This window comes from Lagenorhynchus albirostris, chromosome 6 (assembly GCF_949774975.1).
Source record: "Lagenorhynchus albirostris chromosome 6, mLagAlb1.1, whole genome shotgun sequence".
Classification (NCBI taxonomy): domain Eukaryota; kingdom Metazoa; phylum Chordata; class Mammalia; order Artiodactyla; family Delphinidae; genus Lagenorhynchus; species Lagenorhynchus albirostris.
In genome coordinates this window covers 50,344,783-50,371,767 of record NC_083100.1, presented here as the reverse complement: position 1 = coordinate 50,371,767, position 26,985 = coordinate 50,344,783, and the positions used below count along the sequence as shown (strand labels likewise).

General features: G+C 38.0%; 2 protein-coding genes across 4 annotated transcripts in view; both read right to left on the bottom strand.

Moving 5' to 3' along the window:
* Nucleotides 1-2,304: 2,304 nt before the first annotated feature.
* Nucleotides 2,305-4,753, bottom strand: CUZD1 (CUB and zona pellucida like domains 1). The gene is given in 7 exon segments (XM_060151179.1): nt 2,305-2,355; nt 2,357-2,453; nt 2,455-2,565; nt 2,567-2,614; nt 2,616-2,777; nt 2,779-2,942; nt 4,676-4,753. Coding segments are annotated over 7 exon segments (711 nt in total).
* Nucleotides 4,754-19,841: 15,088 nt separating this feature from the next.
* The window catches only part of NCKAP1 (NCK associated protein 1), a 103,943-nt gene continuing 96,799 nt past the window's right edge, over nt 19,842-26,985 (bottom strand). Inside the window, exons 31-33 of one of the 3 annotated variants that reach the window (XM_060152499.1) lie at nt 24,008-24,073; nt 20,943-21,023; nt 19,842-19,877 (exon numbers count right to left, since the gene is read on the bottom strand). In XM_060152499.1, coding sequence (XP_060008482.1) covers nt 20,979-21,023; nt 24,008-24,073 — 111 coding nt within the window. In that variant the 3' untranslated portion in view covers nt 19,842-19,877; nt 20,943-20,978. Of the gene's footprint in view, nt 19,878-20,942; nt 21,024-23,978; nt 24,074-25,630; nt 26,563-26,985 lie in introns of those variants that run through there. The other 2 variants (XM_060152497.1, XM_060152498.1) reach the window with 2 other exon arrangements.

The window sequence follows — 26,985 nt, the reverse complement described above, 5'->3', positions numbered from 1 at the left end:
AACCGAGTATAACAACCCTTTTCACTCCCGTGCCTAGGAGAGAATAAATTGTTAAGTGGATGTCTGCGTGAAACTTTGAGCTGTTCAGATAAAGAATACCCTATAAGAGTTTAAAGTAATGTTTGGTAATGAGGCAGGGAAGCAGGCCCTCTCAAACCCTGCAGGTGGAAGTAGAAACAGGAACAGACCATCTGGAAGACAGTGTTGTTGAATAGCAGAAGCCTTACAATTTTGGCTCATAATTCTACTTCTGCGAATGTATCTTAATAAAAAATAGGGGACTGGTAAAAGTATGGCACATGGAATACGATGCATTAAAACATTAAAAATGATTTAGTAGACTATACTGTAGTAGAAGAAAATGACATGGAAAATGCATATGATATATGTTAAGTTTTAAAAAGTTATCAAACAGTGGGTACTGAATGATCTCAAGTAAGTGTATATAGATATAGATGCTGAAATAGATAAGTAGATCAATAGATAGATGTACGGGGTAGATGTAGATATAAATATAAATATAGAAATGCATATAGCTCTAGAATATATATATATATGTATGTACGTATACATATCTATATTTATAGATATATCTAGATATACATCTTTTTTTGTTTTGATTGTTTTTCAAAGAATGATTTCTTTTTTCAAGATTTACAAGAACTGGTATTTATTACCATGAGGTTCAAAGTATATACCTTTATAACTCATTAGTTTTCTCTTTTATACATAGTATCAATAGTGTATGTATGTTAATCTCAATCTCTATAGATATCTTTGTACCTGTATCTAAATAAAATGTTAACAAAGATGGGATTTGGGGTGATTTAACATTTGTGTTTTTTCCTTGTCTGTATTTTTCCTGAATAAACATGTATTTTCTTCAGTAAATATATGTTTCCTTCAATAAACAAGTATTACTTTATAACATGGAAAAATTATTTAAGTGGATGACACTAGAAGAAAAAATCATATATTAACCAATTAAAAGACTATATCAGGGCTTCCCTGGTGGCACAGTGGTTGAGAATCTGCCCGCTAATGCAGGGGACACGGGTTCGAGCCCTGGTCTGGGAGGATCCCGCATGCCGCGGAGCAACTAGGCCTGTGAGCCACAACTATTAAGCCTGCGCGTCTGGAGCCTGTGCTCCGCAAAAAGAGAGGCCGCGATAGTGAGAGGGCCTGCGCACCGCGATGAAGAGTGGCCCCCGCTTGCCACAGCTAGAGAAAGCCCTTGCACAGAAACGAAGACCCAACACAGCAAAAATAAATTAATAAACTCCTACCCCCAACATCTAAAAAAAAAGACTATATCATACTCAAGAGAAAAAAAATGCATATTTTTATGTATTTACACTTTCCGAGCCCAAATCTATCAATGTAGTCTCATGCCCTTTAGGCTTTGTGGCAGGCAGAGCTGATCTGTGCTGTAGGGCCTGGTGACATGGGAACCAAGTCACAGCTGCCATCCCAGGCCTTGGGTTGAGAACACTTACACTTACAGCTTTTGAACTCCTAGGACCTCCTGAGGCTGCTGACTTTTCACACAAATTTGAGGGCAGTGAGTCTCCCATAATCTGAAACATGATAAAAGGGCATTTAATGGTTGCTTAATGTACTCTAAATTCATCTGGGAAACATCTTCAGATTTTTGAAGTGAAGATGAACCTAATTCCACACTGTACCTTTACACGGCAAGCAAAATGGTAGCTAACCTGTCAACCTAAGTACTGATGGCTGGGGAGTACAGGGAAAATTGTTTGTTTTAGCATCCAATTCCTTCTTGTTTTATCCATCGAAGACTGCCTCCCCAGTTTAATAACAAAGGAGGAAATGTGGTTACCTCCACAAGGAAATACCACCTTAGAGTCGAGCAGTCCTAGTATAATATCCTCTCTGTAGAACGCCAGCTCTTAAGATGAAGGCGTTAAAGAAATAAATATGGAAATGTTATTTTTCAGCTATAGAAGATTGGGATTCAACCCGATGATGACAGAGGCCTAGGTGTTGTACACGTAAAATATAGGAATCATTAGTGAATCCATTTTTGCATTATTATTTAAGCTATGGTATACTCCAGAAAATAGCACATAGAGTAGAAATGAATATATCCTAAAAGGTTCAGTGTAAAGGTCTCATGGAAGGAGATTCTTTTTTGTTTTTAATTTTCTTGAATGTGGTTTGTAGGTTTTCCCCCCTCTTTTATGGGGCCCTCCTTAATTTATTCCTAATGTATGTAGCCATGAGGTAGCACTTCTTCGACACTCAGGAGAAATGCATTTCACTTAAGTCTGAACCCTTTAGTTAACAGTCCTGCAGTTTCTGGACTTTGTAGTCTGTTCTCTGACTCACAAACATGCCTTGCTAGAATTGTAGCCACAATCACAATATTCAGAACAAGGATCATGAGTGAAAACAGATGCAGATTGTTAAAAGGTTGAATCTGGGTTTCAACGCGTTTGATACTGAAATTCTGAATTTCCACTTGCCCTTCAATCCCTTTTCAGATGAATGCATCCTATGACAGAATTAGTCTTCTATTTGTATGGAGAAATGTCTCTTTTCCTTCAGAAAAACAGTCTGGTTGCAGCGAGACTGATTACTACTACCACTGTGAAACCTTACATTCGAGATACACGGAGCCCAGACACCTCAAGAATTCAAAGGAGTTAAACTGGAATCTTGCACAGTGTCGAGGTAAGGGATGCACCTTACAAGTCTCATCTTAATTACATCCATTCTTGCTGAGGTTATAGGTTGGAGATGCAAAGTCAGATGGGAGTGGTGCTGCAGGTATCCTGGAACACCACCAAATTTGGATCTGAGGTGCATAGACTTACCTGAACAAAAAGTTTGGTTCAAATCCACATATATGGTGACTCCAACATAGGCTTTCCAAATGAACTGGACTCAAAAAAATACAATTGTTTCTCCTTTTCTTTCTTTTTTAAAGGTTAGTTTTCTGGTGACAGTAATTAAAGAATAACTGTTGAACTTCTCTTCAATGGGCTAAAAGAAAGGGCGTGGGTATCATTCAGGTTCATAAATAATGCCTCCTTGAAAAAATATATTGAGCCAATAAACCATGTGCTTGACATAATTCCTAGTTTTTAAGTCACCCTTTTTCTTTCCAAACTAATAAAATGTAGTGTATCTTTTTTGGTCTAATTTTTAAAATTAATTAATTTTTGGCTGCGTTGGGTCTTCGTTGCTGCGTGTGGGCTTTCTCTAGCTGTGGCAAGCGGGGGCTACTCTTCGTTGCAGTGTGCAGGCTTCTCATTGCAGTGGCTTCTCTTGTTGCGGAGCACGCGCTCTAGGCACTGGGGCTTCAGTAGTTGTGGCTCGCAGGCTTAGGTGCTCTGTGGCATGTGCGATCTTCCCGGACCAGGGCTCGAACCTGTGTCCCCTGCACTGGCAGGCAGATTCTTAACCATTGTGCCACCAGGGAGGTCCTTGGTCTAATTTGCTCATGGGAAATGCCATTACATATAACCTTTCACGAACCTAGTGTCAAATGCCTCTTTTCTCTTCATTTCAATATCACAGCTGATTACGTGCTAGCTACAGTGCAGACACAAGCTACTATTACAAAGAGGTGGCAAATATACAAAACAGGTTATTATTCAGCAGAGGCTATTTAGCAATACATAACTTACAATGTAATTTACTTGTTTCCCCCACAAAGTTACATGACTATTGCAAATACCATAAACTATGTTCAATTCAGCCATCAAAGGAGGATTTATTGTATGTTTCCTGCTTCAGCTGAGATCTTATTATAGCTCCCACAGGTAGTCAAAACACAAGAGAATTTTAACTTCCTTCAATAACTGCTCAAACTTGAATGTAGCTAATATGGAAGGAAATAAGAATGGGCTGTAAGTCTGTCGTATCCTCTGGGTGTTTGAGAATCTCTGGTTTGTATTTCTAAATTGATATGTAATCATTTTGTCTTTTTTTTTTTTTGCCGGTACGCGGGCCTCTCACTGTTGTGGCCTCTCCCGTTGCAGAGCACAGGCTCCGGACGCGCAGGCTCAGCGGCCATGGCTCATGGGCCCAGCCGCTCCGCGGCACGTGGGATCTTCCCGGACCAGGGCACGAACCTGTGTCCCCTGCATCGTTAGGCGGACTCTCAACCCTGCGCCAGGGAAGCCCCATTTTGTCTTTTTAAAAGAATTAATTTTAAGAGTTTTTTCCTTAAGAAAAAAAATCAACTAGCTTGTTAAATTTTACATAGTATATTGGACTATATCAAGGCTAGATTTCCTCAGCCACATTTTAGGCCCTTTCCTCAGCAATATACACTTGCTTCTTAAAAAATAATAAATAATAAAAATCATTTTCCCAAGCACCTCAGTCTAAAGTTACAGCTGTATCTGGTTACTCTTTGGATGGGAAATAGGCCGGTTGCTTTTCTTCTTGGTCCTCCAAGCCTTGCTCCTGAATCCTTTCCACACACATGACTCTTATTTCAAAGAGAAACCCCACTGGGAGGGTGGAAGACCTGACTGTGAGAGAAGGAAGTTATGCTAATTTCCCACCCCAAAGACGCCACTGAGCACTTCAAATACTTGCAGCTTAGGAGGGAAAAAAGGCTTCATTCTAGATCAATTCAAAGTTAGGTGATCACAACTGCAAGTTTTCAGGCTATGCTATCTCCTCCCCCACCTCTCACCAGTGCCTTCCTCAGCCCAAGAAACAGCGTTGCAGCCTGAGGAACAGAGCCAGGCAGAATGGGATGCAGTGTCCCCATGAGAGCCGGGCCCTGTGCTAATTGAAGACATGGACGGCTGTGTTGTTTCTGGCTGCACCACAGCCAGAACTTTATATTTGGAGGAACAAATGGCTCCCAAGTGTTCGGGCCACAACTTGTCTGTGTAGCTTCTCTGACGTTCAGGAGTACTTTGCCTCTCAAATATGAAAGATTCCAGAAAAGGGGAGCAGGGAGCTCTGGGAGAGGAAAGAATTTTTAAAAAATGTTTACTCATTTACCTTTGTTAGTTGAGGAGTTTCTAAAGGAGATATTGTTCAAGAAGAAATGGTACATATTAAAAGAAATCTTTCAAGAAGAAATACAGTCCAATGCAAGCATTCATGTAACAAATATTTTATATATGTCATATGGTGCAATTATTCTTAACCTTTTCCCTAGCCTCTTTGAAAATCTGATGAACAATATGAATTATTTCCCTAGGAAAAAGCATACACATATGGAGAGCCTTTGTCACAAAGTCCCTTAAGTGGAGGCAGGAGTGATATTACCAAAACAGTGATGGAGAAAACCCTGCCCTCCATCCCCCAGTAAAGATCAGCAATTAGACAGCTCTCCATGAATAAGAACAACTCTGGAGAGCTCTCGAGTCCACTTAAGAATCTTCAGCAACACAGTGGAACAAAAATCTGAGAATAACCTCATGAGAAGAGAAGGAAGAAAGCTTCATTTTGCCTGCATTATCCCATTCCTCAAGCCAGCACTGCTCAGGGTCAAGAGAGAACTTCCCAGCTAGAAAGAGCTCCCCTAGCCAGGAAACGAAGAGTGGATGGAGTGAGCAACCAGCTTCCCCAACCTTTGGGGCACCATATGAAGGTCCCATTACAGTTTCACCCCACCCAGAGACTGGCAAAGCTGACACACAGAGAGACAGAAACAAGGAAGAAAAGCAGGAGTTACCAATAACAATCATGGTTTGTAGTGACTTGTGACTTGCTCTGCAGACAAATCCAGAAGATTTTGCCACTGAAGAAACGTGTTAACACCAGCACAGTTGCCAGACCCCCTGGGGATTTCACCAGCTTTTGCCCCACAGGTATTTGTATTTACTGACACCAGCCACCTGAATCCTTCCCTGCCTTCTTCACCCATGCCAGACCCCAGGAACTGTACTGGTGGCCAGCCCAGGCCTCTGTGGCTACATGAGTGCTAGATGCCAGCCTAGACCCCCACAGCTGACATCCACTTCCTAGTGTGTACTTGACATAGCCCCTCCAGGTGTGCATTTGCACGCCACTAGCCTGATACCTGTCACCAGTGTCCATTGCAGTGTGCACACCCAGGGGAAGACAATACAGCCACTTAAGAGCATGCTGACAGCCAAGGTCCCCATAACTGCCTGTGGGCTTGGATCAGGCCTCGTCTTCTGTCACTGTCTTGCACCACTGCACCACACTACCTGCAATTAAGGCCTCCAGCTGTGCACCTGCATACTCCTGGCCTGACCCCGATTACTGGCCTCCCCTGCAGTGCACACACAGAGGGAGACGATGCAGTCATAGGAGAGCACACCAACAGCCAGGGCCCCCCACAGCTGCCTGTGAGCCCACAACTGGCCCAGCCCTTGCTGCCTACCCTGGCCCCCACCACTGTGTATGTGTCTGCAGCTGATCCAAGCTACCACACAGGCACCTGCAGCAGGCCCCATAGCCCAGTGTATGTACACTACTGGCTCTAGCCACCATCATTGTCTGGCCTGGTCACTAGCTGCTGGACCTAGGGGCATAACTGAGGACCCCAACAGCCCTTACAGCCACTGTAGACCCCCACAGTGCTCCCAAGGACTACACAGTTGTTGATGTCGTGGACCTCAGCAGCATGAGCCAAGGAGACACCATGCACCCCTGGACCCAGTGCCACCACATGTCCCCACACTTCGTACCTTCCTCCACTAGAACCAGGGTCACAGCACATTCCAGCATGTCCCAAACCACAGGTGAAAGTCTTTCCTTGCTGAGATCAGTCCATGAAGCCCAGAAGAGGTGACTAGTTATTTAAATGTAGAGACATCTATGCAAGGCTACAAGGGATCATGAAGAATCAGGGAATCACGACTCTCCTGAAGGAATACAGTAAGCCATCAGTAATGATCCACAAAGAAATGGAGATGCAGGAATTGCCCAACAAAGTGTTCAAAATAATTATTCTAAAGATGCTCAGAGAACTACAAAGAACACAGATAAATAATTTAACAATATTAGGAACACAACAGAAAAACAAAATGAGAAGTTCAACAGAAAGATAGAAAACATAAAAATGAACCAAACAAATTTTGGAGCTAAAGAATACAGAGTGAAGTGAAGAATTCAATAGAGAAATACATAACAAAGAAACCTCCATAATGCTAAGAGCAAATTTCTCAGCACAGACCTTACAGACCAGGAGAGAATGAAATGATATATCCAAAGTACTAATAGAAACAAACTGCCAATCAAGAATAATTTACCCAGAAAAACTGCCCTTCAGAAGTGAAGGTGAGACAGTTTCCCTAACAAACAAAAGCTGAGGGTGTTCTTCACCACTATACCTACTTTACAAGATATGCTGAAAGGAATTCTTCAAGCTGAAATGAAAGGATGATAATTAGTATCATGAAACATATGAAAATATATACCACACTGGTTAAATTTGGCATATAGTTACATTCAGAATACTCTAATACTGTAATATAGTGGTAGGTTAACTACTTAACCTTAGTATAAAAGTTAAAGGACAAAAGTATTTTTAAAAAGCTATAGCTACAATAATTTCTTAATGGATACACAAAATAAAAAGATGTAAATTGTGACATCAAAAATATAAAAGGGGGAGTAAAAGGTAGAGTTTTTGTAGGTAATCGAAGTTAAATTGTTATCAATGTAAAGTAGATTGTTGTATGTATAAGATGCTTTATGTAAGCCTCATGATAGCCACAAAGCAAAAACCCACAGTAGATTCACAAAAGATAAAGAGAGGGGCGAGTTCCCTGGTGGCCTAGTGGTTAGGATTCTTGGCTTTCACTGCCATGGCCTGGGTTAAATCCCTGGTCAGGGAACTGAGATCCTGCAAACCACATGGTGCAGCCAAAAAAAAAAAAAAAAAGAGAAGGGAATCAAAGCATACCCACTATGGAAAATAACTAATTTACAACAGAAGACAGCAAGAGAGAGGAAGAAAGGAACAAGGGAACTACAAAACAGCCAGAAAACAATTCATAAGGTAGCGTTAGTAAAGCCTTACTTACAATAATTAATCTAAATGTAAATGGGTTGAACTCTCCAATCAAAAGACATGGAGTGGCTGGATGTATTAAAAAAAATAAGACCTGACTATATGCTGCCTACAAGAGGTTCACTTCAGCTTTAAGGACACAGGAAGGCTCAAAGTGAAGGAATGAAAAAATATATTCCATGCAAGATAGAAACCAAAAGAGAAAGGGTAGCTAAACTTGTATCAGACTAAATAGACTTTAAGCCAAAAATGGTAACAAGAGACAAATAAGGTCATTATATAATGATAAAGCAGATGATTCATCAAAAAGATTTAACAGTTATAAATATATATGCACCCAACACTGAGGCACTTATAGTAAGCAAATACTAACAGGATGTAAAGGGAGAAACAGACAATACAGTAAGTCCCCCACATACGAACCTTCAAGTTGCAAACTTTCAAAGATTCGAATGTGCTTTTGCATGCCCAATCACGTTAGTTCACGTGTCTGGCATATATTGTCACGTGTGTGCATCCTCTAGAAGTGGTTGCACAGGAAATGGCAAGGGGATTTTCTTTATTTGAGGAGGCACTGTTAGCCTTTGAGGCACAGGACCCGAATGCAGAATGGTACACAAAGGGTGCAGCAGCAATTCAGAATGCAATCTAGTGCTACCATGTCATCTATGATGAGAAAAGAAGGGCTACTACCCAGACATCACTGGATCCTTTTTTTAAGAGGGTAGATAGAATTGAATCCAGCAAGGAACCAGAACCTGTGCCATCAACGTCAGGTGTGAGTGAAATTGCAGCTTGCCTTCCGTCTTCTATCACTGACGATCCTTCGGCTCTACTATCTCCCACCTCCTTTCCCTCTTCCAGTCAGTAACTCTTCTTGCCTGCTCACTCGATGCCAGCCCCTGTATGCCAGCTGTTGTACTGTACTACTGTACTTTTCAAGGTACTGTACTGTAAGTTAAAAAATGTTTTATTTTTTATGTATTACTTGTGTGAAAAGTATTATAAACCTATTACAGTACAGTACTATATAGCCGATTGTGTTAGTTGGGTACCTAGGCTAACTCTGACTTACAAACAAATTGGACTTACGAACGCATGCTCAGAACCAAACTCGTTTGTTTGTAGGGGACTTACTGTACAATACTAGACTTCAAAACCCTATTTTCAACAATAGATCATCCAGACATAAAATTAACAAGGAAACAGGGGATTTGGCACATACTTCAAACCAAATAGGCCTAACAGACATATAGAAGAGATTCCATCCAACAGCAAAAGAATATATATTATTCTCAAGTGCACAGAAAGCATTCTCCAGGACAGATCATATGATAGGTCATGAAACAAGTCTTAGCAAATGTAAGAAGACTGAAATCATACCAAGTATCTTTTCTAACCACAATGGTATGAAACTAGAAATCAGTAACAGGAGGAAAGCTGGAAATTTCACAAATAGCGGAAATTAAACAACACACTTCAGAACAACCAATGGGTCACAGAATTAATCAAAAGGGAAAAAATTATCTTGAAACAAATGAAAATGGAAACACAACAATATAAAAGCCATGGGATGCTGCAAAAGCAGTCCTAAGAGGGAAGTGTATAGTGATAAACACCTACACTAAGAAAAAAGATTTCAAATAACCAGCTTTATACCTAAAGAAACTAGAAAAAGAACAAACTAAGCCCAAAATTAGGAGAAGAAAGGAAATAACAAAGATCAGAGCAGAAATACATGAAATAGAGTCCAGAAAAACACTAGAAAAGATTAATGTAAATAAGAGCTAGTTTTTTGGAAAGATAAAACAAAATAGACAAACCTTTAGCTAGACTAAGAAAAAAGAGAGAAGACTCAAATAAGAGATTACTGTGAATAATTATATGCCAACAAATTGACTAACCTAGAAGAAATGGATACATTTTTAGAAACATACATCTACCAAGACTGAATTGTAAAAAAAATAGAAAATCTAAACAGACCCATAATCGCTAAGAAGATTGAACCAGTAGTCATACACCTCCCAATAAAGAAAAGCCTAGGACCAGATGGCTTCACTGTGAATTCTACCAAACATTTAAAGAAGCCTTAAGACCAAGCTTTCTCTCAAATTCTTCTAAAACACTGAAGAGGGTGGGAGACTCCTAAACTCATTTTACAAGTCCAGCATTACTCTGACACCAAAGCCAGATAAGGATACTATAATAAAAGAAAACTACAGACCATATCCCCAATGAACGTAGATGCAAAAATCCTCAACAAAATACTAGCAAACCGAATTGAACACCACATTAAAAGGATCATACACCATGATCAAGCAGGATTTATCCCTTGGATGCAAGGACAGTTCACATATGAAAGTCAATAAATGTGATACACATTAATAGAATAAAAGATAAAAATCATATGATCATCTCAATAGATGCAGAAAAAGAATTTGACAAAATACTATAATCCTTTCACAATAAAAATGCTCAACGAATTGGGTACAGAAGGAAAATACCTCAACATAGTAAAGGCCATATGTAGCAAGCACACAGCTAACAGCAGACTCAGTGGTGAAAGGTTGAAAGCTTTTTCTCTAAGATCAAGAACAAGACAAGGATGCCCACTCTTGCAATAAATTTGACATAGATAGTACTGGAAGTGTTAGCCAGAGTAATCAGGCAAGAAAAAAAGGTAAAAAAAAAAAACAACATCCAAATTGGAAAGAAAAAAATTAAAATTGTCTCTGTTTGCTGATGTAGAAAATCCCAAAGACTCTACCAAAAAACTTCCAGAATTAATCAATGGATTCAGTACAATTGTAGGATACAAAATCAACACACAGAAATCAGCTGCATTTCTATTCACTAACAATGAAAAACAAAGAAAACAATATCATTCACAATAGAATCAAAATCAATAAAATACTTAGGAATAAATTTAACCAAGAAGGTGAAAGATCTGTACACTGAAAACCATAAGACACTGATGAAATTAAAGAAAATGCAAATAAATGGAAAGATATCCTGTGTTTATGCATTGGAAGAATTAAAATTAACTTGTTCATAATACCCACGGTCATCTATAGATTCAATGCAATCCTTATTAAACTTCCAGTGGCATTTTTCACAGAAATAGAAAAACAATCCTAAAATTTGAATGGAACTACAAAAGATGTCAAATAGCCAAAGCATCAATTAAAAGAAGAACAAAGCTGGAGGCATCACACTTCCTGATTTCAAACTATACTACAAAGCTATTATAAGCAAAACAGTATGTACTGACATAAATTCCAATGGAACAGAAGAGCACAAAAATAAACCTATGTGTATATGGTCAGCTAATATTTGACAAGGGAGCCAAAAACACTCAATGAGGAAAAAATAGTCTCTTCAATAATGGTGCTGGGAAGACTGCATAACCACACGCAGAATGGAACTGGACCCCTATCTTATGCCATTCACAAATACAGGAGACCTGAAACCATAAAAGGTCTGGAAGAAAACAAGGAGAAAACTCCTTGACATTGATCTTTGCAGTGATTTTTTGGATATGATGCCTAAAGCACAATCAACAAAAATAAAAATTAATAAGTGGGACTATATCAAGCTAAAAAGCTTCTGGGGCTTCCCTGGTGGTGCAGTGGTTGAGAGTCTGTCTGCTGATGCAGGGGACATGGGTTCGTGCCCCAGTCCGGGAAGATCCCACGTGCTGCGGAGTGGCTAGGCCCGTGAGCCATGGCCGCTGAGCCTGCGCGTCCGGAGCCTGTGCTCCGCAACGGGAGAGGCCACAACAGTGAGAGGCCCGTGTACTGCAAAAAAAAAAAAAAAGCTTCTGCACAGCAAAAGAGATAGTCAACAAAATGAAAAAGCAATCTACAGAATGGGAGAAAAATATTTGCAAATCTTATATCTGATACATGATTAATATCCAAAATATATAAAGAACTCATACAACTCAACAGCAAAAAAAAAAAAAAAAATCCAAAACAAAAAACCCCCCCCACAAAATCCAATTAAAAATGAGCTAAGAAAATGACATTTTTCTAAAGAAGACAGACAAATGGCCAACAGGTGCATGAAAAAGTGCTCTACACTACTAATCATCAGGGAAATGCAAATCAAAACGACAATGACATATTACCTCATACCTGTTAGAAGACATACCTGTTGTCAAAAAGATGAGGGAAACAAGTGTAGGTGAGGATGTAGAGAAAAGGGAACCTTTGTGCACTGTTGTTGGGAATAGATATGGGTACAGCCACTATGGAACAGTATGAAGGTATCTTAAAAATTAAAAATAGAACTACCGTATGATGAAGCAATCCCACTTCTGGGTATATATCCAAAGGAAATGAAAACAGGATCTGGAAGCGATATCTGCACTCCCATGTTCACTGCAGCATATTCACAATAGCCAAGATAGGGAAACAACTAAGTGTCCATCAACAGATAAATAGATAAGAAGTGGTGTATATGTACAATGGAATATTATTCAGCCATGAGAAAGAAGAAAGTTCTGCCATTTGTGACAACATGGATGAAGCTTGAAGGCATTATGCTAAGTAAAACACGTCAGACAAAGAAAGACGAATACTGTACATCACTTACATGTGGAATCTAAAAAAGCCAAAGTCATAGACACAGAGATTGGAATAGTGATTACCAGGCAATGGTGGGGGTGGGGGAAATGGGAGATGTTGATCAAATGGTACAAACTTCCAGTTATAAGATGAATAAATTCTGGGGATCAAATGATTATAGTTAATAATGCTGTATTACATACTTGAAAGTTGCTAAGAGAGTAGATCTTAAATGTTCTCGCCACAAAAAGGAAGTAGTAATTATGTGACATGATGGAGGTGTTAGCTAATGCTCTGGTGGTAATCATTTTGCAATATATATATTTGCAATATATAAGTGTATCAAACCAATACTTTGTACACCTTAAACTTACATGTTATATGTCAACTATACCTCAATAAAGCTGGGGGAAAAAGACTTTATTAAATTAAAAAAACATTTTAGGGGAAACATTCCCTTATGTACTCTTTTATAACTGCCTTGACAAATTTGAGATGGTTATACTTTTTTCAATTTAATTTTTTCATAATTGTATTAGAAAGCAATAACTGCTTTTGTACCCTTTCTGATAGCCCACTTGAGGATGACTTTTGCGTTGTTTTTTTTTGCGGTACGCGGGCCTCTCACCCCCGCAGCCTCTCCCGCTGCGGAACACAGGCCCCCGACGCGCAGGCTCAGCAGCCATGGCTCACTGGCCCAGCCGCTCCGCGGCACGCGGGATCCTCCCAGACCGGGGCACGAACCCGCGTCCTCTGCATCGGCAGGCGGACTCCCAACCATTGCGCCACCAGGGAAGCCCCTTTTGCGTTATTTTTCACAACAGACTTTTCATGTCTTTGAATTCTTTTAGCTGGAGTAGGAAATGCAAACAAATCAACAAATGCATTTAGCCCTTGAAAGTTGGAGTCCAGCTGAGTAGTTACAATATCAATTACATCATGAACAATTCCTTTTACCTAAAAAACTGCTAAAACTCAGAGGGTGGCAGTATTATTTCTCAACATAGGACCAACTGGAAAAGAAAATGTAGACCCCTTTTAAATATCTCTGAATGTTGGCAAACCTGGGGAATTTTTTGATATGAGAAAAATATGCATTTGCTTTTAAGGCAACATATTGCCTATTATGTATTAATCAACTGACTTCAACAAAGACTATCTTATCTGTTGCTAAAAATCGACCAACAGCCACTAGAGTGCTATCTTTGCCAGTGCCAAAAAGATTTCCAAATCTTTTCAGCTAAAAAGCCAGCAAAGATCAAAAAGAGGTTTCACATGAGCTCTCTACGTGCCAATGAGATACAAGTGCCATTTTTAGCACATTATAATAATCCTGTTGTACAGCATTCTTTTCCAATGACCTGTAAAAATTATATATTTGAGAGAGGTACTTATTTTCAGCATAAGAAAAGTATGAATTAGGAAAGGTACATTTAATAAGTTCAATGATCTATTGCTACAAGTTAATATACTTTTTTTCCATTCTATGGAGTTACAAATTCCTGGCCAATTAGCCATAATAGAGATGAAACTTGACTGCTACAGTGCAACTTGACAAAATGATTTATTACTCCTTAGTCACTGGAATAAATATGTGCTAACATTTACAGCTTTTCACTTATTTTGTTATGAACGCCTTCCACCAAATTAAAATATGTGCACTAGCATAATATTGTAGCCAGAGAAAGGAAGAGAGAGAGAAAGGAAAGAAGGAAGGAAGGAAAGAAGGGAGGGAAGGAGGGAGGGAGGGAGGGAGGGAGGGACGGAAGCCCAGCCCATGTTGAATTCTAGTTAAGTGCAATTTATTTTATTTGCTAATGATATCACACTAATTTTCTAATGCATTCACATATCGATAATCACAGAAGAAGGGAGCCCCCATTAGGAATATCTCTCCAAGATGAAGCTGTGAGTAGGGCAGGTCACCACAGACTAGTTAAACTGTATTTTTAGTTTTATCATTCTGCCCCTAGTATCTGGCACATAGGAGGTAAAGAACATTTGTTGAACCGCTGCTAGGATATGACATAATACATTGTTTCTTTTAATTTTAGAATTATGTGGCATTGAGAAGGAAAATGGAGAGAGATGAAATGATAGTTGCTGAGGTTTGGGATTCTGGAAAGATATATAATGCTCCAAGGAGGAGTAGAATTAGAGCTGGAAATTTGTTTCTTTAATTTCCCGACTCAAGCATTACTTTTAAAATGAAAACTCTTATCAAATTAATCTTTGAAAAATCAATTAAAACAGCTAAAACAGAAAACGAGAGACTCTCAGAAACCCGTTGTCCACAATAACCATTGTTGACAATACTGCACATTTGAAAAGTACCAGAGTATTCTTTCTCTTTTCTGATTCTCTTTAGAACTTAAGCTATTTAGAATTACACGAAGGGCTCTATTAATTTCAAGATTGAAAAGGTAAGGAAACAAACCCCTCTAATAAACTTCTCCCTCAGAAAATATGCTGTGAGGAGGAAAAGGCTGACGGCTAGACAAATGTTACAGAAATCCGCTAGTAAAGATGCCCTTTGCTTCACGTTGGGAGCAAGTAGTTATGTCAGAGCATGTGGTGAGCACCTCTACCTGGGTGTTCCGCCCAAGAACACAGGTACTCTCACGGTGTCCTCCTTCTCACACGAAGAGAGAGTTAAACTCATTATTTTAACAGGGCTCACCCTGTGTACACTCTTTTAGGAATCTCTACCTCAATGGTACAATGAGGTTAATACATGAAGCAAAGCAAAATTCCTATGATAGGTTTACATAGGGTGGCCTGAGGGATTCATAAGCTGTTCTTGAAACACCACACCTATCTTCCAACTGTCACAGGCTGTATAGAATCAATATGCAGCCTGCTTTTCTAGAAGCCTGAATGGCTTAGGGCTGAAGAGAATATAGTTGGGTTGTGTGGTCTATCTTTCAGACGGGAGTCATGGTATTGGTCAACTTGCCAGCAACCCTTGGACTTGGGCTTGGATATGACAGGAATAGCAGAACTCACTAGAGAGGTCATCAGCTGCTTCCTCTAATCACTTTCTGGGTGCCGTGACCTCCAGTGGCAGAGGCATTTATTCTTCAAGGGTGTTTGGCTCTCTTGGAAGCCTATGAACCTGGTCGGTCCTCACTGTGTGATCAGCTGCCAAGGGAATTAATTGCCAGCGCAATGTTGAGAATAGATGTGAAGTTATACTGATAGGATAACATTTCAAGGTCTGCTAATCCTTGTGTCTAGTGACATGAGAAGACCATCAAACCTGCTTGAGTATGGGAGGTATTTCTGCAAAGGGATAAGATTACAATTAAGTGTCTCAAAGCTCCTGCCTCTTTTATGAAGTACAGACTCTACCTAGAAGTAAGTCACCAGAATAAAAGGATCATTTCTCTATTTCAGAACAGTGACCTGAGCAGTCACTCTGTAATTTCTCTGGTGGTCCTTCTTCTTTGCCCTTGGCATTTCACTTAATTTCCAAATTAAAAAAATCATTTTCCTATAACATGTAACACCTTTTTGATCTCCCACCAATGTTCCCATCCTTATGCCTATTTATCGATATATAAGAACCTCAGATCCCTCATCTTTTCCCCCAAATACTCCAGACATGTGAATCGCCTCATTAGGAGAAATCACAGAAACCACTTCTTTGTATCACCAATGAGCTACGTCCATTCCAGGTGCTAGAAACCCCAACCTACCTGTAACTAATAATGCCCTCCTCCTCCACAAGAACAAAGGGAAAAATAACCACTTGTTCCCATCATGAAGCAATGGGTATCATCAGCAATGGAGTTCTATAGTATCTGTCTAGCCATCAGTCTTTTCCACCTCACAGCATATTTTCTGAGGGCTGTGCAGGGCTGGGGGGCTGAACATGGACCCTGACCTTAAGGCATTCCCAGACTTGAAGAAGACACAGACACGTAACAAATACACTGTGATTCAGTAAGTACTATAATAAAGCTACCTAAAATGTTCAAAAGAAACAGAGGATGATGTGCTAAGAAAAAGGGAGGTGATGATTTGCCAGCCAGAATATAAAAGAACATTCTATTTCCAGAGGTAGGAAAACAACATGAGGAAAAGTACAGAGGCTTCCAATGAGCAACTGTTGAAACTGTTCTGGATGTTGCAATGATATCTGAAAATACAAGCTTTACCTCTGTTGTATGTAGTATATAAAAATCAGTATAAAGTAATACAGTACAGAGCAGTCTTTAAAAAAAAAACTTTCACATTTAAGACAACATAACGACTTTCAAACCAGAGCTAGAATACAGACTGACACGAAGATGCCTCATTCTCACGAATGTAAATTGTGATGTTATACTATTCATAAAAACATGATGGAACTCTCAGAAGGCAATTTTATAAGCAAAACCAAATAGCCGAATAATACCAGAAAAACAACCACCATTAACTGAACGCCTATGTGGCAGGACCCAATCTCATTGATTTATATACATAATCTCCTTTACTTTAATTCTCACAATAGTCCTTGAGGTAGGTATTATCCCTATTCTACACTTAGGGAAACAAACTCAGAAGAGTCAAGCAAATCATCCCTAAGTGACAGAGTTGGATTCAAATCCCAGGTTAATTTGATGACATGGCATCATACCTCACATCCACCCCCGAAATCCTACCAAGAACCAGTGAAAGCTCATTATGATTAAGACTTTATGACTATGTAACTACAAGCATATATGCAGCAGCACTGCACAGAACAAAGAGCACTATACCAAGAATCATGAAGATAGTATTCTAATCCCATAGTCTTTTTCTAAGTAACTTGGTTTAATTACTTAACCCTTGAGTAAGATGAAGCAGACAATTTCTAAGGCTCTATCCAGCTGTAAAACGCTCCTTTATTACAATCACTGCTGCATAATGGGTTTTTCATTTAAGTATTAGCCATTATCTTAAAAATAAGGTCATCTTTCAAAAACGAAGAATCATTTAATCAGTCATGTTTACAGAGCTCCCTACACTAAGTCTAATGCTAGGCCAAGTGTTGAATAATCCAAAGTAGGATCTCACTTCAACAGCTGGGTTAGCTTTGGGACTTCCCTGGTGGCACAGTGGTTAAGAATCCGCCTGCCAATGCAGGGGACAGTTTCAAGCCCTGGTCCAGGAAGATCCCACATGACGCAGAGCGACTAAGCCCGTGTGCCACAACTACTGAGCCTGCACTCTAGAGCGTGTGTGCCTAGAACCTGTGCTCCAAAACAGAAGAAGCCACCGCAATGAGAAGCCCGTGTACCACAATGAAGAGCTGCTCCCACTCCCCACAATTAGAGAAAGCCCGCACGCAGCAATGAAGACCCAATGCAGCCCCCCCCCCAAAAAAAAAAAGCTGGGTTAGCTTCTCACTGTTATTTACCCAGGGAATGTTTTTCAGTGTTTTGGGAAAGAGCACAATACAGTAGTAGTAATGGGCTAGAAATCCAACAGCTGTAGATTTTAATCTCAGTGCTGTCACTCAATAATTCTGTGACACTGGGGCAAGGGATTTAAGGCTGTAAAACAGTTTCCCATTCACTTATGAAAATTGAAAAAAATAATCCTTACTAAGTAATTTGGTTTAAGAGATTAAATAAGGGACATGAAAATGCCTAGTATCAAGAGTGGCACAATATAAGCACTGAGTAAGGGTTATTCTTCTGCTCCTTGAGCTGCAGTTAAATTAGTGCAAAGCAGCTTTAAACACTACTGGATTTTAAAAAAAGCCCACATTCATATCTGAGAGACAAAGTACTGATAAAAGTACAGTTCTGGGCCAGATTTAAATCTTGACCCTGCTACTTCCTTGCAGTGTGAGTCTGAACAGCTTACTTACCTTCCCTGAGTTTCTGTTTCCACATTGGAATGAGGATAACCATCAAACACAGTTATTGTGAGAACGAAACGAGCAATAGAGAATTAAATTAGATAAAACTTACCTTATACCACAGTGTCTAGTACATAATGAATTCTCAATAAACATTAGTTCTCATTATTACTCTAGCCAACATTTTCAGTTTGGACAAACCCCCTATTAACAGTCAAGGTCTTCAAAAAGAGCCATGTACCAAAATGTTCATTGCAGCTCTATTTACAATAGCCTGGAGATGGAAACAACCTAAGTGTCCCTCATCGAATGAATGAAGAAGATGTGGCACATATATACAATGGAATATTACTCAGCCATAAAAAGAAACGAAATTGAGCTATTTGTAATGAGGTGGATAGACCTAGAGTCTGTCATACAGAGTGAAGTAAGTCAGAAAGGGAAAGACAAATACCGTATGCTAACACATATATATGGAATTAAAAAAAAAATGTCATGAAGAACCTAGGGGTAAGACAGGAATAAAGACACAGACCTACTAGAGAATGGACTTGAGGATATGGGGAGGGGGCAGGGTAAGCTGTGACAAAGCGAGAGAGAGGCATGGACATACACTACCAAACGTAAAATAGATAGCTAGCAGGAAGCAGCCGCAAAGCACAGGGAGATCAGCTCGGTGCTTTGTGACCACCTAGAGGGGTGGGATAGGGAGGGTGGGAGGGAGGGAGACGCAAGAGGGAAGAGATATGGGAACATATATATATGTATAACTGATTCACTTTGTTACAAGCAGAAACTAACACACCATTGTAAAGCAATTATACTCCAATAAAGATGTAAAAAAAAAAAATGTCAATGTCAAATTTTCTCTTCATTGCCGCCTCAAGTTCTGCCAGCTGGGCCTTGCTTCATGCTGCATACAAGGATCCTTGTACGTTTTGGCTGAAGGTAAGAACTAGGAATGAACTGAAGCTCAGCTTCAGCCTGGGAACTTGTACATTATCTGCTCCTCAACTTCAGCCTTTGCAAGGTTTAACAGTTGAATGCCTACTTCAGATTGCTTTCTGGCACCCACAGCTTGTGTATAATCAATGACTATGTGATTACATAGGTTATGGTCATACCTAATTAGTATGGCATCTTGATTTATAATTAATCATTGAATGTTCACTTTCAAATAAACATTTTAGATGTAACTTGGGAGTGAAAATCTCCCTATGTGCTTAACATATTGAAATCTATCCACCAGTTTAAGTGTGAATGTGCCTTTAGAATGCAAGTATTTCTTACATGATGCTTGCTGTAAAGATTCTCCTTCTGCTGCAGGGAAGATGCTGAAATTGGTGTGCATACACGCAACTAAAAATGATATGCAACTTGAAATTCAGAAGCAATATTTTTATCTTGAGAGCCAGTCACATCACTCCAGTGCCAGATTTCTAGAACCAACATTTACTGACAATTGTTTTCTCAAGCAAATGTGTGATGCAGTAAATCCCTGCAAAAACATTAGAAAAAAAAATAAACAAGGGCAACATATCTTAGGTTTCTGAAAACTTTATCCAATTGTGCATAAAGTTTCAGTTAGTGAGAATACTTTAATAAAACTGTATCATCACCACTGACCCCCAAAACTTTAAATCCAGGAGTTAAAGAGGAAATACCTTTTAACTTACTAATGGAGAAAAAGCAAATGATTTGATAGAAACTTCATCATGAGTTGGTCTCTGCTCTACACTTGAAAGTAACTACTTAATACCTTAAATAAGTAGTTTAACATTGAGTGTGGGAGCAATTGAGAAGTTGAAAAAAGTGAGAAATTAATGATTCTGAACTACACTAAAATTTTAAAATATAATTGATGTAATAAAATTATAATTTTTGAATAAAATTAATTCATGTATTTTAGAACTTGTATACTATGATGGTACTTTTCAACTTAGGCCTTGGCCAAATATTAATTTCAAGAATCAACCATTAAGCATTTGGTCAATATGTGCACTATAAATGTGACTCAGCCATATACCACAGTTAAGACATGGCAGTCAGCAAGGTTGCATACCCTATCTCCAGCTTACCCACTTTCCAGGTTTGTGAACCTCATGTAAGAGGTTGACCAGAGCCTACACCAAGACTTGTCCATCCATCTTACTTCCGAAGAGAAAGAAGTAGAAAGCTAAGGGTCAAGTGGGTGCACTTAATCAGAAATGAGATATGGTCCTCTATGGCTAGGATCCTGACTTTAGATTGCTAATTTATCTTATTTTGTTATTTTCAGGTCAAAATGAAATGAAAACTTTTCTTGGAAATGAAACATTTCAGTTAGGCATGCTTGAAATGTTAACTACAGCAACGTGTATGGAAAGTTTGGTTCATACAAGGAAGAATGCAATTTTAATACATTTAAAGCAACTTTCCACTCTGAAAATAACCAGAGCAGAGTCGATATTTTTCCTTTTCATTCAACAGGACCAAATAACTCAAAAATCATTTCTCATTAAAGATTAAAGCATTTAAAATTTCAAACCGATTCTTTTCCCCAAAGTCAGAAGTCATGGTATACCTTTAGAAAAAGAGGGCAAGTTGTCTATTTGGAAATTCAGGCCAAGACCATCAAATGAAATGATGCTTCATGCTCAAGTGGCTATAAAAGAGATGAAGAACAGATATAAGGAGTTACACTACTTTAAGGATTATTCATTCACAAGTCTTTACAAATAGCACAGCTGAAATCTCCCAAAGGCAAGTCATTGTAATAGAAGGGTGGGCATGATTTCATATAAATTAACTGGAATGTTAAGGTTCACTGCCTGACAGAACTTGGGCTTGGTTTAGAAAACCTGGTGGTGTGTAATAGACCTTACCATTCTCAGATCAATGCCACAGCACCAGTGAATTCAGTTCATTTCCTTCTTTACAACCAATCTACCTTGACTGGATCTGTGAACTCTTAATATACAATCAAAGAACAAAGGAAGACAGGTAAACCAGAAAAAGGAAAAGCGCTAGCTAGCCAAATGAGGCTCTGTCAAGTGCTCCTTCTGCAGGAATGCTAATTTGTGTACTTCTACTTCTCATATATGCCAAGTTTATTCTTGTCTTCTGGGCCTTTACCTTCACTGTTCTGTCCATTTCTGGTTCCTTCTCATCCTTCATGTTTCTCTTACAGAGGCCTTCCCAGATGACACTTTCTAAAGTACTGCCCCCAAGCAACTCTCTTCCACTCCTCAGTTCATCATCCTGGATATTTCCCCATCACTATCAGAAGTTTGCTCCTTTACTGTCTACCATCATTAAAATGTGAACTTAAGTGTAAAGGGGAACCTTCTTTATTTTGCTCACCCTTATACCCAAGCATCTATAAGTATTTGCTGAATCAATGAATGAACGGAAAAGAAGAAAATGATTAGTAAGAGTGACAATGACTATAACTCGAAGATCCAGAATGGCAGTCATGGGAAGCACGTGTGTCAAGTTCCATGGTTACCTCTGGAAAAGAGGATGGAAAAATTAAGAGATAAGTTGGAGAAACAAAAGGCATGAGAGTCTAGCAGAAAGGAAGGAACAACTCATTTTTAACTCTTGAGGTACTGTTTTAATAACTGGGGAAACACAAAGACTTGGTAGGAGTATTGCTAGCTTAAACTAAATTGATCTCACCCAGCCAACACTCGCACAACTGCATCTCACAGCTATCAGCACAGCACTGTGCCAATTATAACCCATAAAGCCAGGCTCTTGAGTTTTTTTTCTGGACCCAACCTTCTCTTGCCTCTAAGTTCCCAACTGTCTTTTCTCCTGAATAGATACCAGAGCCCTAGTCCTATGGCAGTGAACTTCTAATATTTTCCTATCACGGGCGAGGTGGGGTAGTTTAAGAAACTGGCAACACTGGCACAACAGAATAAATAGCTGACTAAATTATGACTTAAAACAGTACAAAGTTCACTCTAAGCTCCTGGAAGGCAGGGGCAAGATCTTACACATCTTTTTCATCTCCAACAATTCAGACATCTGCTCTCAAACTGACTGAACAGAGGACACTTTGTGACCAGAGATCCTGCATTAGTTCAATCTATTAAATAGGTAATGATTACAGTAAATAAAGATGGATTAATGACCGGTAGGGCAGTGATTTCCTTTCTTAATTACATTTAAAATAATATATTGTATAGATTTCTATTTCCTCTGTATATTTAATAACAAAAAGGCCACTTTACCTAGGTTCCAAAACATTTTGTAAAATGGGAAAACTGAAGTCTGGGCTGGAATGAGAAATACAAATGTGACTTTAGCAAGCATATTAAAATATAAAGAGTTTTACAAATTAACTTTAGAGGGTGTTATTTTACCTGGCTATTTTATTGCTAATTTAAAAGGTTAGTATTAATTACATCAATTTCGGGGGAAAATATTTTTTTCTTTTTTGAAAATTAGGTATACCAGGCTATTAGTATGAAAGGCAAGGAAAGCCTTACAACTTTTTACTTTCTGATTGGTAGATGTTTTTACTTGAGAAAGATAAAGCTTTCAAAATGACATCTCTGAGAAATGAGGTTAAAATTGGTATATAGTTTCCTACATACAGTATCTAAACACACAAAGGGCAGCTTTTGGAATTAGCTTATTATGTCATTTACAACATCTATTTAATAGTATAAATTTACAATTAAGGAATTAGAGTTTGGTATAATTTCAATCTACTCTGTAGTTCATATATTTAAACTGGACATCTTTTCAGTCTTTAACAGGTATATACCCTTTTTTAATCAATGCTGTTCTTAACTTGGATTTGGAAATAAATGTTTTCTACCTCTAAAAGTCAATTAAAATTCAGTAATCAAAGTAGCTGTATACTAACTTTAATTACTATGCACTGTTAGTGTATTTTAATAGTCATATCACTATACTCAACATTGTATGGGGGTGTTTTCAATCCTAAATACATGCACTAAAAAATCTTATACATGCAAATGTGTTCAATTACTATTTTAAGAGAAAATCTTTTGACCACTCCACTTGAAAACAACAAAAAGAATGAAAATGAATAATTCACTAAATAAAAACCAGTAAACATAAAAAAAGATATTCCACTTTACTAATAAGCAAATGTATGCAAATTAAAACAAGATTTATGTTTCATCTTTTAAGGAGGAAAAGATGCATCAACAATAGTAAAATTGGTATATAGTTTACTTATAGGAGGAAATTATCCTCACACAATTGCAGGACTAAAACTGATATAATCTTATTGGAGGGAAATTTAATAGGTATCAAAGTTTAAAATGTATATACCCTTCCACCAAGCAATTTTACCGGTGAGAAATTATCCTAAGGAGATAACAGTCCAAGTTCACTAAGATACAATATATTTGTAATACAAGAATACTTCATTTTATTGCGCTTCGCTGTACTACACTTCACAAATCCTGCGTTTTTTGTATGATGAATGCTGGTAGCAACCCTGCATTATCAGATGATGGTTAGCATTATTTTAGCAATGAAACATTTTAAATTTAGGATGTACATTTTTTAAGACATAATACTATTTCACAGTTAATGTACTACAGTGCAGTGTAAACATAACTTTTATATGTACCGGGAAACCAAAAAATTCGTGTGACTTGCTTTATTGTGGTATGCACTTTTATTGTAGTGGTCTGGAACTGAATCCACAATATCTCCAAGGTACGCCTGTAGTGAAAAAGAAGAAATCTGTCTAAATGTTCATCCAGATGAATCTTTTAAACTAGTTATGGTATATATGAAGGCTTTAAAAAGAATATAAATATCAAAGACCCTTTTCTACTTGAGTGAAATAAGTAGATTACAGGCAAGCATACATGGTATGATGACATCACTGTTGAGAAAATAAAAACAGTATGTTGTAGTATAAATTCAGAAGAAAATAAGAAAGTTAAGAAAAACAAGATGTTAAAAATAGTAGTCAATTTACTTTTAACTTTATTTTAAAAAATGTTAAATTTATTTATTTTTTGGAGGTAGAAAGACTCTGCAAAAAGCAATCACACAGGACACCAGTCAGTCAGTCAGTTTGAATATATGAGAAAAAACTGGGGCAAGGTAAACTTCACACGACTATAAAAGAGCGATTTTTTTCTTGGCCCGAAGAGGGGTAAATTATGTCTTATGTACATCCTTATACCCTTCAACATATCACCCCAGTCAAAGTGTATATACTCAAATGCCTACTGTACCTCCGAGGATATCATTATCGACAAGTTATTACCACTCTAGGAGCCTAATATTTCAAAGCAAACAGCACTTAATCTTAGTTTCAACTGTTACCTGTGTATTTAGTCTATTTCAAGTTTAAAATATTCCATTTAAAAATTCCTTCCCTTTTAGAAAATCCTCATGGAACCACTGGAAATTTTCAACAGATAGTGACAACTATTCCCTGCTTTAAATACAGACTGGAGAAATCATACACAAAATAGAAATATGATAATCTTGTGGCACTTCAATTTCATCCCAGTATCTGAACAACAAAAAATTGTAACTAAGTTCACAGGAGCTTTCTTTTATCTTAACATGAGTTACCAGGGTGTATACATAAGAAGCTGTGAACAACAGAAGCTCTATAAGATATCCAGATACACAGCTGTTGAGAAACAGTCTTTACAATGCCAATCAAAGAGCAAAACATCTGGTTAGTTTTCAAACTAAATGAGCTGCTCTGCCCTCTGTGACAACTGCCAAGCAATAGGTCCTTTATGTCTTTCCCATTCATTACTGACTGATGCAGTAGTTCTCAACATTTTCACTAATTCTATGATCATTCCATTTTTTCCCCCAATCTTTCAAATGTATCTGTCTACTTGCTCACAGATAAAATTAGCAAGTTGATGGCACACAAGATTCATTTTAGCTCTTAATTTTAAAAAAATGTTATGGAGGGACTTCCCTGGCAGTCCAGTGGTTGGGACTCCACACTTCCACTGCAGGGGGCGCGGGTTTGATCCCTGGTCAGAGAACTAAGATCTGGGGAGCGCACCCGCCCCCCCCCCCCAAAAAGCTATGGAATTTTATTTTCTAATTTTAATATTTTTTCTAGCGGAATGTTTTTCAAAACATTTAAACAAATCTTATAATAGGTGACCTGGTATCAACATGCTACTTAGACATTCCTAGAATAAATTAAAGTTTACTTTAAACTAAGTTTAAATGAAAACTTTCATATTACTGAGTAAATTTCTGAGGATCCCAAATTAAAGAAATCATTCAAAATGTGATACAGTCTAGTGTTTATTTTATGTTATGGCAGGTACACTTGAATTTCAAAAATTTAAAACATATAAAAAGTGGTTAGGGACTAACATTTGTATCAACAGTTGATAAATGTCTAAGATTGTTTATTATACAGCAGGGTTCAATGGTAATGCTAATGCCAACAGGGCACCATGGAAATTAGTCTAAAAATTATCATTAGGCTTTATACAAGCAACAACATTTGCTGCTGTTTTAGAATTTTGGGACACAGCCTGCTTCTAATGCTAAGCAGTCCTTTAACATTTTTAATGTTATACAGTGTTATAGTAATTAGTTTGGCAAATGTTTCAAAATAAAGTAGAAATGTATTCATAACATCACAGAAATGCACATCCAGTTTTGTTTTCAATAAGAACCATAATAGGTACAGGTCAGAACTCTTCCCTATATGAAATAATTTACACACAGATGAATGCTATAATATCACTATCTAAAATAATCACTAAATACAATTCTTTTTCAGAAATAAACAAGCAAAGGTTTTTTTTTCCATATCAAATATCAAAAACATAGAGAATGCATGTTTTTCAAACAAATGATACTCTAAAATTATTGAAATAATTTCAGTGAATTCAGTGAATGTGCAACCTAAATCAACCAAGTATACTGAAGTACAACGATATTAAGAAACCAATGATCAGAAAACACAACTGTATGAAAAAAATTTATAATCCACGAAACTGTTTCTCAGGCCTTAAGGTAAAATAGTTCCACAGTTTACAGGTAAAACCGAGGCAACAAAAATGCGTGCTTGTCTTCAATAAGTAGGTATTTTATGCAGAAGATGTAACACTTTGCTTGTAGACAGCATGGTATGCATTTCTCAGCAAGACATAAGGAAAACAAGATTCCAAAAGATCCATTGTCAGGAATGGGGATTCCTGCACAATCTGAAAAATCCCAAAAATGCATCAATTCAACTTATTTATAATGGGAACATTTACTGACAACTAGTAAAGCACAATTTTATATTGCCGTTATTGGGAACAGACATAAGTTTTCCTTTCACTTTAAAATCTGAAATGCGAATGTGCCACAGTGTATGCTATCAAAACATTTTAAATCACTACTTTTCAATTAAATCAATTAATCAACAGGAAATACTGAGCACTTGCATTGCCCTCAACAATATATCACATTTAAAATGTGGTCCATATCATCAAGTCTAACTGGAACCCAACATTAAGCTAAAAAGCCAAATCAAACATGAGACCATCTATGATTAAGTGGAAAGCTGTTAAGTTCCAGAGAGTTCAAAAGAGTAGAAAAGTTAACATAGGCCAAAGTAATCAAGAAAGTCTATCTGAAAAAAG